At 40.0% G+C, this 15,670-nt stretch overlaps 1 protein-coding gene across 1 annotated transcript in view; it reads right to left on the bottom strand.

The window, feature by feature from the left end:
* Positions 1-7,755: 7,755 nt before the first annotated feature.
* Positions 7,756-15,670, bottom strand: part of RPL3P (ribosomal protein L3 plastid) — a 59,433-nt gene continuing 51,518 nt past the window's right edge. Inside the window, exons 3-5 of the mRNA XM_087386530.1 lie at positions 9,363-9,467; positions 9,094-9,207; positions 7,756-8,788 (exon numbers count right to left, since the gene is read on the bottom strand). Coding sequence (XP_087242656.1) covers positions 8,615-8,788; positions 9,094-9,207; positions 9,363-9,467 — 393 coding nt within the window. The 3' untranslated portion in view covers positions 7,756-8,614. The remainder of the gene's footprint in view (positions 8,789-9,093; positions 9,208-9,362; positions 9,468-15,670) is intronic.

The raw sequence follows: 15,670 nt of genomic DNA on the forward strand, positions 1-15,670 counted from the left end.
CTAAATTTTGCATACTTGGTCAATAGGCATAGCCCTGGATCACCATATGTTGTCTTGTCAATTCCATTGAAGAACATGTGCTTAGGTCACAAGAAAGGTGTCAAGTCCAAATATGGTGTTATGGGGTTTCAAAATCAGGTTTAGTCCATCGTATAAGTCTTATTTAGTGTGTGGATCCAACGAGTGCATTTATGTCCTAACAGTCTTGAAAACCAACTCCAACAATACTTTAGAGGATAAGGTCACATCTAGTCAAGGTAAAGCATGTCATGATTGGGGTATCTGGCTAGAGTTTTGTTGTGTTATCTCGACATGAAAGTAGTATCTCAGCTCATGCAAAACTTTAATGCCAACACCGACAAGAATTGCATTAGGACTCCAACAACAATGAAGTAAGAATGACTCTCAACATTAATGAAGTTCATTCTAGTGGATTGGTAGGTTTAGATTATGAAGGCACTATATCTCAACCACCAAGTCTCATTCTGAGTCGAGATCTAGGTATTTAGAAGTGGATTTCAAGTTAGAATGGCCTCACTACCATATATCAATTCTAGGCTTGATCTTGTATTGAGTGCTACTAAGCCTATCCACGTACTTTAGTTTTGCCTTATTAGGATCAAAATAGGTCACACATAGTTGAGACTTGCTATCTCTCAAAGAGTGTCGTGCCTTGAGTCGAAGCAAGTAAAGGAGCCTATGTTCTAAGTCTGCAGCTCTACAACTATTTGTATTTTGAGGGTTACATTGAGTAATACAAGTCTGTTTGTGTTTATCAATTGTTACTTCTTGCAACCTCTATGCAACTCTTGTACTTCTCAATATATATGCTCATTCACCTATCTCCATATGATTTTTCTAGTAGCACAAACCCCCATTTAGTGTTTCTTTTGATGTCTAATTTTGCATCCTGAGCATTGTCTAGGTAAGGTTTGTCGAGCAACCCAAGGAGTGAAAAAGAGAGCATCTTCTTGACCATCACTAATCACTCACATTAAGAAATTTCACACATTCTTCACTAGTCAACCGACGGGTGATAAAAATTCTATCAACATTTCTACTTTTGTAGTTGACACTACACTATTTGATTGCTCTCCATCTCCATCTATGTTTTGTACAATGTCTTCTCAACAACATTTGGTTTTAGAGTGGTTTGTCCTTGGCTTCTTGCCAACATTTGGGGTCTTGTATTACTACATATCTAACTTCAATATTTACCATAGTTGCACCTCATCTAAGTTTGTGGTGTTGGTAGACATCAAATTGTTGTATGTATAACCTAGATACACAAAGAAGTTTATAGTGTGGATGACTCTTAAATCCTAGGGGGTATGAGTCATGACCCTAACATATTTTATCATTTCAATTGTTTGGTATGACTTGAATGATTCGAGTCATTTGAGCCATCTGGAAAATTTTTGAAATTATTTTTTGAGCTTTTTTTAAATTACAAAAATTGTTGAAATCATTCAAGATGTTTCAAGTTGTCTTTTAAAAAAATTCCCACGTTAAACAATTCATTATAAGTGGCAACCCACAAATACGCCACACCACAATGGTGATGACTTTGTCCAAGAAGTACCATATGTAGAGCAATTCCAAACTAAAGTACTACAAGAACTGTCTTGGAGAACAAGCTCCTACCATAGTAAAATTGGCCTAACATGGACTAGGTGACAACGTAGATTGATAAAAAATAGCTTGCAACTAGAATAAATAACAAGTTGCAACTAAAATAGCTTGCAACTAGAATAAATCACAAGAAATACAGCCTATTATGAGAAAAAAATGTCCCCTCCTCATGTTGAGCAACAAACCAAACAAACCAAGAATAGCACAAACAACAAGAATAGCACAAGAATGGTAGTAAGCTTGTGGAAGTGGTCAGCCACCTGAAACAAGTCTAAAACAATCCAAAGAAAATGGAATTGCTCTAGCATCTCCCAAATTGGCCAAGCTTGTGTATTTTGAGCATGGTGGTGCTACTCTTTATAGATGTACACATATTTTGAAGAACCTAGGGTTGGGGGCATGCCTAGACGTATTCCTTTTGAAAAAGGGCAAGGACTGCAAAACTACTTATCCTTATTGAAAGTAGTTAGTTTTGATGTAACAAAAGCTCTATGCATAGTGTATCACCTCCTTCATCAAGCCCATGTTTGTATTGCATGCAAGTTAGTGATTAAAATGGTACTTTGTACACATGGCATGCTCCTTTTTGCATACATTATTGAAGCGTACCTCTCTCTCTCTCTCTCTCTCTCTCTCTCTCTCTCTCTACATATATATATATTTATTTATATTTATATTTATTTATTTATTTATTTATTTATATATAAGCTTGGGGTTTTCAAGTCACATTAAACCCATATGATCAAGGCAACAACTAGTGCATAATTGCATAAAGGTGCCATCGCTCGCCTAAACTACCAAAAGTACTTAAAAAATTGCAACCACTCACTCAAAACTACAAATACTCACCTAGGTTCGCTTGCCCGAAATTGCAGCTACTCACCTAGGTTTGCTCACCTAAAATTTTCAATTTGTCGGAAGCTGTGTAATTCTAGGCAAGTGCAACGTAAAGAAGGTGACTATGTAATTCCTCACAAGCAAGACAAGATCATGCACGATGGCATGCAACTATCAAAGGGAATGCCCAATTCTAGACATCATCTTATGGAGTCTCTATGAGTATTTTGTATCTTGTTCATGAAATACAAATATGCTTTTGTTCTTTCTTGCACTTTCTTTCTATGAGAATGTCTATTGCCTTCCAAAGTTGTTTATTAATTTTGAGTGCATTAAAGTTAGTTAGTAAAACTTTCTAGAAGACATGCATCTTGTATCAAATTAATCTCTTCGTAGGAAGCTCAGGGGGTTCACTATGTATAAATCCTATATATCACATGCGTTCAAGGCCTATTTGTAAACTCCCTTATCTATAAACTTTTCATTAAAAAAATGTACCCTTTTTCGATACAAATCTGTAATTTTTTTCCAAAAATGTTTTCAATAATCCCTTTTGTAAACTAATTTTTAGAAATTTAAGAAATTAAAAATATCATTTTGTTGAACTCATGTGATGGGGTTACATATGATGAGTGACCCCCCCGAGGTAGGAAGGTGATAAGTATGAATACGCAAATATTTTAAATATATGGTTTATTTAAGAATAAGTCAATTTATACCTTGTAAGAAGCGACCCCAAGTGATGCAACATCACTTAGAGAGATACTACTCTAGCCTACACTTCTTGTGAGTAGGTCCTCTAGCTTCCTTTTTTAGCCTAAGAATCTGATGGTCCATAATCTCCCTTTCAATCAATATGGGTCTTTAACACTAGCAAGCTCTATAATAGCTAGATTGAATGGAGGATCGTTGAAACCCTAATTAGGGTTTCAATGCATTCAAACTTTCATTTAAATTTTGTAGCTTATTTTGATCCATAGGAAATGGGCGAAGGTCTAGAGGCCCCCTTTATGCACCAACCATGGTCATGTGGCTCCTATCATATCCATGATTCCAGTCCTCAAAATACATTGAGAAAATATAAAACCATATTTACCCTAACCAAGGTTTTGATGCATTTAAAACCGTAATCAGGATTTTGATGCATCAAAGTTTTATTCAAATTTTTAGTTTATTTTTATCCATAGTATCCATGACGGTGCAATAACATGCACTATGAATTTCATGGAAAAATTTGCCCCCAACCACCGTTAATGCATATAGAGGCACTTTCTGCAAAAAGTGGCCTGTAGACGTACCCTAACAAATGAAGAGTTTGGAGGAAATTTTTTGCATGATGTCTACAGAGGTGAATATTGGAACCTCTTGCAAACCTTGGGTTCTAAGAAACTTCAAAATATAATAATTGTAAATTTTTCCTAAAGATACTAGTAAATGCAATGAAACGTGAGATACTAGCTTCATTGGTGTAGTGCCTTTTTAGCTTCATCTCTAATGACATCATTTGGTGCATTGAAGTGATGAAATCCTTCCCTAATAGATCTCAGCTACCTTGCATTGAGGTGTCAGCTTCCTCTAATCTTGGATTGAATAGAGAAGGATTGCAATTCCTTGTCAAATATCTGGTACTCTATAGTGGCATCTTCAATAGCTTGTTGAGTTCCCACGATCATCTCCATGCCAGTGAGGCTAGTGTCATCAAATCATGTAATCTCATTTACCTTTAGACTAGTGTCTTTGATTCCAAATTCCATGATATCCATCGATACACCTTTTCTCATCTGATAGAGGGTGTCACCCTTGATAGAGGGTGTCACCCTCTCATAGGCCAATACCCTTGAGAACATCTAGTAAGGCGAGATATTGCTCACCATCTATTTTAATGGGGTCATGTGATGTCAAGTTTTGCTACAATAATGGGATCATAGGAGGAAGAAGGATGAGCATGGTTTGGGTATATTGAGCTGATTCTTTGACCCTCAATCCTCTCTGAGCATCAATAGCTAGTAGTCTATTGAATCGATGTCTAGGTACCAATCACGTGAAGCAGTTGTAGAATGAGCCTCCCTCAAGATCCTCATTGCATCCGTCCTCAATTTATGAGGATAGTATGACTATAGTGAGGGTTTCATCTCTCTCTCTCTCTCAACCAAAGAGGGAGAGTGGAATAAAAGGTGCTAGACCTTAAAAACCTTAAAACCTACCTTTATTTGTTTTAAACAATTGCATGCTAGAATCATTTTGGAGCTAGCTTGCACATGCACAAATGTTGTTCTAGCCAGATGTTTGGTTTTCGTCCCATTGTATGGTATAATGCAAGTCATTTTTTTTATTTTGAGCATTCAGGATAAAGGTGTGCTCTTTATCTCTATTATATTCTATCACCAAATGTACTTCAAAAGGTAGTATATTTACAGAGTGTCCAAAAGACTACAGAGGAAGTAGATTGTTTAGGTGAATTTTTTCCAAAGCAACCACAATTTTAGCAAGCAATCACCAAATGTAGGTATTACACAATAATGACATATATTAATAGAGGACCCTACAAGATGGTGATATTAAAGACCCTTGTCCTCCATCAAAATATTATACTTTGCATCAAAAAACATATTCCACTAATTAAATTGAAATTATGCCAACTATTGCTACTTTTATTCAACCAAATCCTTATTTTGGGCTCAAATTTTTCAACCAATCCTTTAACAGTGACAACAATATTAAGGTGCATTCAGAAACTTACCACCAATTCTTAGCCATACTACATATTTTAGGCTCAATTTTTTCAACCCGTCCTTCAATAGTGACTACAACATTAACGTGCATTGAGAAAGTTGCCACCAATTCTTAGTCAAACTACCTAGTGTAAGCAAGTTGTGGTCTGGTGGAATCCGGTCTACTATGAAATTCTCCTACATTCTACAGCCACAACTCAACCACACCAAATGGATTGACCAATAATAGTATGGGTTCATTGAAAGTAAATTTTAAGAATCCAAAACAAACAATAATGCATGTCTTCCAAGCTATGTCCACCCTAGCATTGGGTAACAAAGCAATATGCTCCAACAAACATTAATATTATCCCAATTGGCTATGCCCCACATCTAAAATCTTGGAAAATATATGATCTAATATTAGAAGTTCACTCGCCCAATTTGCTTCTAGATCCAAAGGACATGAACAAGTCAAGCCATAATTGGCTTTATAACCCATGCCCCACATATAACGTTTTGAAAAATAAATGATCTAAGATTAGACGATCACTCTCCCATTTTGCTTACAAGTGCAAAGCACACGAACAAGTCAAGTCTAAAGCCAGAATTAGATGCAAGAAATATTATTCAAATGACAAAGTCTGCTAAACTTGGGTGCAGCCACAAGTTCTCTCATTTCAAAGAGATGCCATTGACGACAAATTTGACTTGTGTAAAAACAATCTTCTATGGATGAGGGCGACAGTTAGATGAAGAGCATGATCCTAATTCAAGGAAGCATGTTCAAGAGTGCCAATACGTAGCCAATTGCAAGACCTCAAAAGAGAGAGAACTCAAGAAAGGAAGGAGGATTAACAAAGGAAAGATTCCATCCCATTTGTCAATTGGATTCGTTCATTGTGCCAAGGTGCCTTGTCATTCATTTACATCCCAATCAAAGGCTTGGAGGGTTGTAGTTGATTTAATAAAAAATGCTTGGAGCAATACCACTAGTATGGAGTCAATGTGCTAAGATGGTCCCTTTGAGCACAAAGGAGAGTATAGCACTTACATATGCTCCTTATTGTTTCAAAAGGAAGCATTCCACTCTCACCTAATAAGCAACCCATATTTGTTTCTTTTATGGCGTCAATTTTGTTAGACCTTTGTTGCATACCTATCTAACACTTGCTTGACGAGTTAAAAAGTTTCCAAGATCAAGGAGCCACAGATACTCCTAGCACTTGTAGGCTCATTACTTGTCAATCAAAAGCCATTCTCTAGTCAAACCACTTTAAAGGGTGATCTCTTGTATCTCCTTTAGTTCCTTGGTCATAGGCTAGCCATCAATCCTAATGGCTTTTCCAATAAGTCTCAATTGTTTTACACAAAATTGTGGGATATTCTTCAAGAAATCACCATATACGTACATTTCTTTGATTTTTGAAGTGTGTTCTTCCATCCCTACAATTGCAATTCAAAGAGTATTGTGAAAGCAAGCATAGTCATGCATCCATTTCCTAGCATAGAGCAATATGGGCTGAGACAAAAGTGAGAGCCTTTTAATGGAATCATGAAGACACAATGTCCTCAAGTGGGTGTAGGTTTTCCTTAATAAAAATACTTATTTTCAATGGCAAGGGGATTCAAAGCCAATGAAAAAAATTTACCATGTTAAATACCATATTTCAAAACTTAGAACCATTCTTTGTACCCGTCACACTCAATTTTGTAAGTAGTAATCATTAACTCTCATTTTTTATGCACATGAAAAGATCTCTTTTGAGATGCAAGTACATTACCACAATCTAAAAAATTCACTTTTCAAATGTCTAACGAGCGCCTTAGAAATCGTGTACATAATGGACTATGCATATGTAAATAAACAAAGAAGAATCATGAAAATTTTGAGTCAAAGTAAAATTCAAATCCATGGACCCGTCAAACAATACCTATGCTTTCCGATTCAGAACACCAAATCCAAATATAAGGTCGAGCGTTGTTAAGAGTTCTTGGGCCATAAGCTGATACGTATCACTACATAGAGTCCACGATTTTATAAACTAATCTAAAGTTTTGAGATACGTGTCCCCCCAAAAAGAGTGCAGACAACATCAAAAAACTCTTTAAAATGGAAAAACAAACACTCAAAACTGTCGTGGACTGTCACAATGACTGCAAGGATTAAGACATTTGAGACGACTCTAGAAACAATCCATTTACTGCAAAGCATTGTGTGAGGCATCCTAACTCTGGTAATACATGGAACATGCCAACCAATTCCATAGAGAAAAGTCCAGCTCAAATGCCCTTTGACATCACTCCAAAACAATTCCTCTTGGCATGTCTAGATGCTCGGTCTTCCATGTTCATTCAAGTGCAATTACTATGACTACACTAGTTCACACATTACATTTTTTATGTACTTTAACATACAACAAAGCATCAGTGATCAAGTGGGTTGCATGCCTATGACAAAAAAAGTGATATAGTCGGTTGCATCAAAGACCACAAGTACTCACATCATAATACTACATTAAATACAAGTTCTGCACTTCAAATTTCATGTCCCTAGAAATCCAGCATTTAAATTGTTTTTCAGACCCTCACATCCAAACGTATATGAAATATTGATCTGTGTGTCTTAGGGAGGGCTTCTATGATACAATCAATGGCATATTGATTCTTCAAGTGCAGTCATTATGAAAACAAACCTCAAGGTATTTTGAAGAATCCAAGAGAAGAAGATCATGATTAAAGCAATGAAGGTCAGTGTCCAAAACAATGAATATAAAAATGATTGTGGGAGCTTGGCCAATGCTCACTCTTAACGCATACACACCAAAAAAGACCATTCGCATCAACAAATGCTTCCACCCTGTCACATCCACCCTAAAACGTTCAACTGAATGGAAGAACAAGATCATCAACATGGTCCCATAATGTCTGCAGCTGCAAAGTTGTATGGATTCCAAAATAAGATCATGGCTAAAGATACTCTTAATCATGGCTGGTTTGTTAACTTAATAAGGACCTTCTTGGAGTTCAAAAACGATGCCTGAACCTTTACCAATCCAATACAAGTTATGGCTTTTCCTGTGTGCCAACATTGGACGCTTGGAAACAAAAGTATCAGTCATCAGCTTGAACTAGATGAAACTGGAAGAATGCAAGTCACAACTTTATCATGGAAGCAGCCCTTGTCTCTCTATGACCACAAGCCATAGAACCTGTGTTTCCTTGAACTTCTGTAGTGTCACATTTGAGAGAAAATAGATGGGCAAACCTGCAGTCAATATTGACTCCTTTTGGAGACACCAGTTTTGCTTGCATCATTTCCATTGACTCTCTTCGAGTATACTAACTTTATGAGAGCATCTGTAGGGAAGAACAGACCAACAATGTGACTCGGGCCGCTCAACTTAAAGCACATTCCTGTTCTGTAAGCCTTGCTAATTATCAGTCATAAAAGGATCAATATCGCCTATATCAGCAACCATAGGTTGCAATGCTGACGAGTCTTCATCAGGAGGAGAAAAGAATGTAGGAAATGGTGTTATGGACACATCTGGCCTTTTATGGAAGGAATCCTTCACAAATACAAAATTTCCTTTGTGCCCTGGTACCTGTCCACATTGCAAACTTATGGTTAAACGGTTTTATTGTTTTTTGTGTTATACTTACCCACAAGCTCACCATCACCGTTAAAACTGTCCACACACCCACCTAGCATGAATGAGGAGAGAGTAAGCCAAACTATCCTGAGAACACAGGAGGATTAATAACCCCCACCAACCCTGCCAGAGAGTACAAGGAGCTTGGCTATCTCAAGGAACGGTAGTATACCCTCTCCTGGGAGGCCTACATTCATGTTAACTTACCATCTAATCACATTTGCAAGTTCAGGCCCCAAGGGTTTTACAGCAAATACCTGCCCTCGAACCCACATCAAATTTCTGGCGGGATCGATCTTGTAAACGAAGACACTCTTTACAGTCCTGCGTTTACCTCCCATGCGCCCTGCCATCTTTTTCCCTTTGAACACCTGTAGTAACATAGTTCATGAAGAGACTGCAGTAAATTCCCTAGACAAATGCAAGAATAATAATTCGAAAGAGCCAATAGAAAGCATAAATGATATCAGTCAGCAGTGAAGCGAGCCGTGGGAGAGACCATCTTCAAAGCAAGGCACCTTCATACCTTCCCTGGATCCTGGCGACCTCCAGTTGAACCCAAACTTCGATGTGAAAGTGAAGCCCCATGAGAGGCAGGCATTCCAGAAAATCCCCATCTCTTCATAGCTCCCTGTTTAAGAGACACACATTAATGCTGGGGCATAAGGAGCACCAAAATACAAGAAAATAGGCAAACAAAGACAAGATAGGGCCTAAAGAAATTCATATATAAAAACACAGGTTTAAATCACAAGCTCAGCAACATAAGCACAAACAAAACATGCCACTTCATCACAGTCGACTCACACCACCCAGATACTTCAAATAATAAAACTTCATGTGCATAGCAAGGACTACATGATGAGCACTCAAAGACAATGCGGGTCACGTGCAAGAGAATTTATACATGCGTGTCCAGTTTTACTTTAGCAAAATGTAACCAGCAGGCTGAGTCTGTATCACTTCTCCAAGAATGGTGGACCAAGGCAATTACTGATAGGCTTTAGCCATAAAGTCAACCTTACTACTTATTTTTGCCCCCTATGGTTATCCCTCAAAGTGATGCCTGATCACTTCAATTGTACTTACTCCTGCCCTCTTTGCTACTGCAATAATACAAGCTCACTTTTCGCTTCCTAGCTTCGTTTTCTGCTCCATTGCTTCCACACAAAGCCTTCATTGGTATCAGAACGGTGTCATGATCCTGCTACAAGCTTCCCCCTGCATCTACAGCCCCCGACTGCAGCTCCACAAGGTCTTCCCTGTTGCAGACTGATCACCATTGCTGCTGGTGCTGGTTACAGCAAATACAGACACTTTTTGCACACTGCAGCCTCTCTGGTGTACTCTTCCACTGTGCAGTCTTGCTGTTGCAGCCTTTCCAGCCCTGCTGTTGCAGTCATTGTCCTTGGAGCAGATCTTCTCTTTGCTGGAGCAGCTTCCATGTGCTGAAGTGCTGTCGCATCCTGCAGCCACATCAGTCGTACTTTGCAGACAGTTGTTCCCAAGCTAATCGACTTAAACGGAGCCTTGCTGCATGTTTTGACAGTAAACAATCACAAAAGGCGCGCAGTTTTTAACAGGTGAAGAACTTCTCTGTTTGCACTGTCCGTACAGACTATCTGTCAGGAGCACCTGACAGTGCCCTGCATTCTGTTCACTGCAGACTGCTGCAGTCGTTTGTCAGCTTAGAGGTTCTGCAAAGGAGCTTTGTGGAAGTCCATTCTTGCAGGAGTTTATTGCTTCAGAATGAAGCTACAATTGATTTTCTGAGGGAGATTGCATGCATTTGCTGCATTTTTTTGTGCAGTTCATTTCTGCAGAGTATTTGGGCCTGCTTCACCCTATGTACTGGTACACTTTGACCTTGCAAATTGAGGCTCTGGTTTCCTTTGCTTTGCAGTAGGCCCACGTGTGTTTGCACGTCATCTCATTTAGCCATTGACCTTGTGTGGTCAGAATCAGACATTTGCACTTGCCTTAGTGCTGTCGTTTGATTCAATCAGTTTTCTTTGGGTTCTTTGCATTTGTGTTCCTTTATCTGTCATTTGATTCAATCAGTTTTCTTTGGGTTCTTTGCATTTGTGTGCCTTTATCTGCAATGGCAAACAATCTTTGGCATGCTTGCTGCTGAAGAAAATTTTGATGACGCCAACTACTCCACATGGTCATACATGATGTGTAATGTGTTGGTGCCCAAGAAATTGTAAAACATCATTGTAGGTTTTCAGGTGAGACCTCTGTCCAAGCAATTGCGGCCACTGCACCCGCCACTACTTGGTGGTAGTAATGTTGTTCACTCGTCATCATCTGCCACTGCTGCCCCCAGAAAATTGTGTCGATGTCATTGAGTGGACAACCTAATTCATATCAAGGGTTTGCTATCACATCGCAGTTGGTGACCATATGCAATCCCAACCATTACAACTTTGATCAATTATTGCAGCAGGAGCAAAGCCATGCCAATCATAATGCCTACACCTTAGGTGATCACACTTTTGCTACCTATCATAAGGGTAATGCAAAAACAGCAAAGCCTAGTTCAAATCTGCAAAAAAGAAAAACAAGAGATAATATTATTGCAGGAAATCAGGTCATGATATCTCTCAAGTGCCGAAAGCACATAGAATCAAAAAATTAGTAGCCTTGCAGTTAGTGATGCTCCATCTTCTCACTCATGAGAAGGATGAATCAGCCAATGTTGCTCACCATGCCTTGGTTACATGCAATGATGTGTATGGGCCAATGCGGACAGCATCTATTGTGTAACACCCTTCTCTTGGCTCTTCTCCTACGTTAGTACAGTCACGGGCGATGGCACTCCAATTTTCCTCCCAGCCAATTCTCAGGGACTTGATGCGCGATCATTCATAATATCCATCGTTAATTCCTTCATCCTTATCCCTGAGACCCACAATTCCCTAGATAGTTCCTGGCCACATGTCTTCATTTTAGGCCCTTACTTAGATGCAACCTTTTTCACCCCTCTCTTGGAATTCCTTTAAAAACAATTGCCCCTTGGCAATTTGCACATTTAGATGCACCTAGGCCCTAGCCCTATTAGAACTACCTAGTCAATGCCATTACGCCCTCACCTAGGACCTTGGCAGTTACTTCTCTTGACCATTTAATTACGCACATTAACTATTACAAAAGTTGGTCATCTAAGAGAAAATGCCCACCGATCTATCCGAGGTCATGCTATCTCGGCTAGAGCATAACATTCCTTCCCTCTTCAAGCATCAGCGTCCTCGATGATGAAATCTGGGAATGCTCTCCGTAACTGGTATACAGATTCCCAGGTAGCTTCCGATAGAGGCTGACCATGCCATGCAACCAACACCGTGGGTATCTTCCGATTTCGTATCTGCATTGTTCCTCGGTCCAGGATCCTTGTTGGTTTGCGCCTTGCAATATCCTCTATCTCCTGAAACAAAACCACACCTTCGATTAGTGAGTCACCTGTATGCAAAAATTTCTTTAAGCGCGAAACATGAAAAACCGGGTGCACCTTACACCCCTGTGGCAATTCTAATTTATAGGCTACACTGCCTATTCTCTTTAGAATTAACCACGGCCCACAGTATCGAGGTGATAACTTAGCACACTCTCCTGAAGTCAACGACTTCAAGTGCGAAGGAATTCTGAGAAAAACTTTTTCTCCTTCTTCAAATACTTTTATAGACCGATTTTCATCCGCATACACCTTGGCTCTATCCATAGCCTGGCGGATATTAGCTCTCGCAAGCGCTAACATCTCCCGCATCTGAACTACAAAGTTCGCAGCACTAGGCACTTTCTGAGGTACTCCAACTATAGTTGGATTGGCTGGCCTATAACCATAGTTCAGCTCAAACGGACTGAACCCGGTAGATGAATGTTTCCTATCATTGTAGGCAAACTCCAACAATGGCAACCACTTGTCCTATGTATGTTGCCTCAATGACACATATGCCCTCAGCATATCCTCTAAAGTCTGGTTGACTCTCTCCGTCTGACCATCCGTCTCAGGATGATCCCCACTACTCATTCCCAACTCAGTCCTTAGTGTCTCAAATACCGCTGTCCAAAAGTGACCGGTAAATCTAACATCTCTATCTGACACTATGGATCTAGGCAACCCATGCAGACGAAATATATGTCTAATAAACAAATCCGCCACTTGCGGGGCACTAACAGACTCTCTAGTCGGAATGAAGTGAGCCATCTTGGTTAGACGATCAACCACCATAAGGATAGAATTATACCCTCCTTGTGTTGCAGGTAACCCTACAATAAAATCCATGGAAATGCTCTCCCACTTACTTAGTGGTATTTCCAAGGGCTGTAAAAGTCCGGGTGGCTTCACCCGCTCGGCCTTACTTACCTGACACGAGAAACACCGTGTCACATATTCATGAATATGCTTTTTCATCTTTGGCCAAAAGAAATCTCGCTTCACGAGATCATATGTCTTCTCGACTCCTGGATGTCCCGCACACGGGCTATCATGGCACTGTCGAATGACTCTCTGCCTGAGATCATTCTGACCAGGTACTACAACCTTGCCATTTCTAACTAGCATACCATCCCTTAAGGTATATCTTGCATACGTTTGGCCTTTTCTGGATGCCAGGTCATCCTTTTCATTTTCCCCGGGTTTTAACACATGAGCTTTAGGCCATAAGCTCTGGACAAACTCGTCCACCTTTTGAGTTTCTCTGATCTCGGTCATTAGAGCACTCTCTAATACCGTGAAACTCAGGTTATGCATAATGCGAGACAACGCATCAGCAACCTTATTGTCTTTTCCTCTTCGGTACCGAATCGTTAGATTAAACTCCTGCATGAGCTCTGCCCACCTAGCTTGGCGGCCCCTCAAGTCAGGCTATTTACAAAAATGTTTCAGAGTATCATGATCTACATCCACATAAAACTCTGAACCATACAGATAATGTCTCCATGTTTTCAAAGCATGGATAACAGCATACAACTCCAATTCATGAGTTGGCCAATTCCTTTGAGAGGGAGAAAGCTTCTTGCTTTCAAAGGCTACTGGCCTTCCCTCTTGAAGGAGGACTGCTCCTACCGCAATGCCACTTGCATCGGTTTTCAGGAACAACGGTTTCTGGGGATCAACTATTTTTAACACCGGTCCTGAGACCACAGCTTGTTTTATGGTGTTAAAACTTTCCTGTTGATTCTGTCCTCAAACAAAAGGTACTTTATCTGAGGTCAGATCAGTCAACGGCGATACTATTCCGGAATATCCTTTGATATGCCTTCTATAAAACTGGACAAATCCCAAGAATGATCGCAACGCGGTCAGACTCTGAGGGATTGGCCAAGTTAGTATCGCAGCCACTTTCTTCGGATCCATTTCTACCCCCTGTGGAGTAATTATGAACCCCAAATACTCAAGCCTAACCATACACAGTATAGTTTTCTTTTTATTCACGTAAAGACTGGCTTTCCTCAAAGTACTGAACACTATCCTTAAGTGTTCATGATGCTCAGTAACACTTTTACTGAATATTAGGATATCGTCAATAAAATGTACTACGAACTTTCCGATATACGGACGTAGTAAATCATTCATAAGCATGACGAAGGTCGCTGGAGCATTGGTAAGTCCGAAGGGCATTACCAAAAACTCATAATGACCAAACCTGCTTCTAAAAGCGGTTTTATGCACATCCTCGGCTCTAATCCGGATCTGATGATAGCCGCACTTAAGATCTATCTTGCTGAAAATCACGGCTCCATGTAATGCATCTAGCAAATCATCAATCCGAGCCATCGGATACCTGTGCTTAACAGTGATATTATTCAATGCTCTGTAATCTATACAGAGGCGAAACGTATCATCCTTTTTTCTCTTTAATATCACTGGCGAAGTAAAAGGTGAGAAACTTGGTTGAATCTGCCCCAACTTGAGGTATTCTTCCAGTTGCCTACGCACCTCCGCTTCTTCAGCAAAACTCATTCTATAGGGAGGTCTATTTACAGGTTCTGCCCCCGGGATTAGTTCAATCTTATGCTGAACTTTCCGCTCTAGAGGTAACCCATAAGGTAGTTCATCCCTAAAACATTCAGAGAACTCCTCTGTTATAAGATTAGCCAGCTTGGCCATCTCACCACTTTGCGTAACATCAGTGCTAGCCGAAGAATCATTCACCGACTCTACCGATGCTGTGCAAAGGAATAAAAACTCTACTCGAGCCTTTCTGATTTCCATCACGGAAACCAACGGTCCCTGAGGTATATCTCTTTCACCTCGCAAGACATAAAGCACATCATTCATCTTGAATTGATATACCTGCTTTTTCCAATCAATGGCTGGATTCTTCCTAGAATGCCACGCCATTCCCAGGGCTATATCTGCATGGGCAAGCTTGGTCATTTCAAAATCAAGCTTCTCAGCATAGTCCTGAATCCGAAGCTCCAACTGGGTAACCCTTTGGTCCCATACTTCAGTTGAACTTCCATCTGCCATCCTGACTGTATACGCATAGTCAGATGGACTTGTCTTTAATTTCAGCCTCTTCACGAGCTTGGAGTTAATCACATTGTGAGTTGACGCTGAGTCAAACAACACAATGACATCATGACTGGCCACTTGCCCTTTCATTTTAATTAACTCCGTATCATTAAAGGCCGTATACCCCGTTGCTGCGGGCTTAGATAGGATGTTATCAGGTGCACTCGTCACTAACTTAGCAACAGATACACATAACAAACAAGGTACTAACCTCTGAGAAGGTCCCGCCAATTGCATCTGCATATGTTCCGCACTGGGACTCTCCTGCATTTCTACGTCGCATTCAGATATTATCATATTAGCCGTGCGACGAT

The sequence above is a fragment of the Dipteris shenzhenensis genome, chromosome 15 (assembly GCF_047967505.1).
Source record: "Dipteris shenzhenensis isolate YYH24624 ecotype China chromosome 15, Dip_SZ_1.0, whole genome shotgun sequence".
Lineage (NCBI taxonomy): Eukaryota > Viridiplantae > Streptophyta > Polypodiopsida > Gleicheniales > Dipteridaceae > Dipteris > Dipteris shenzhenensis.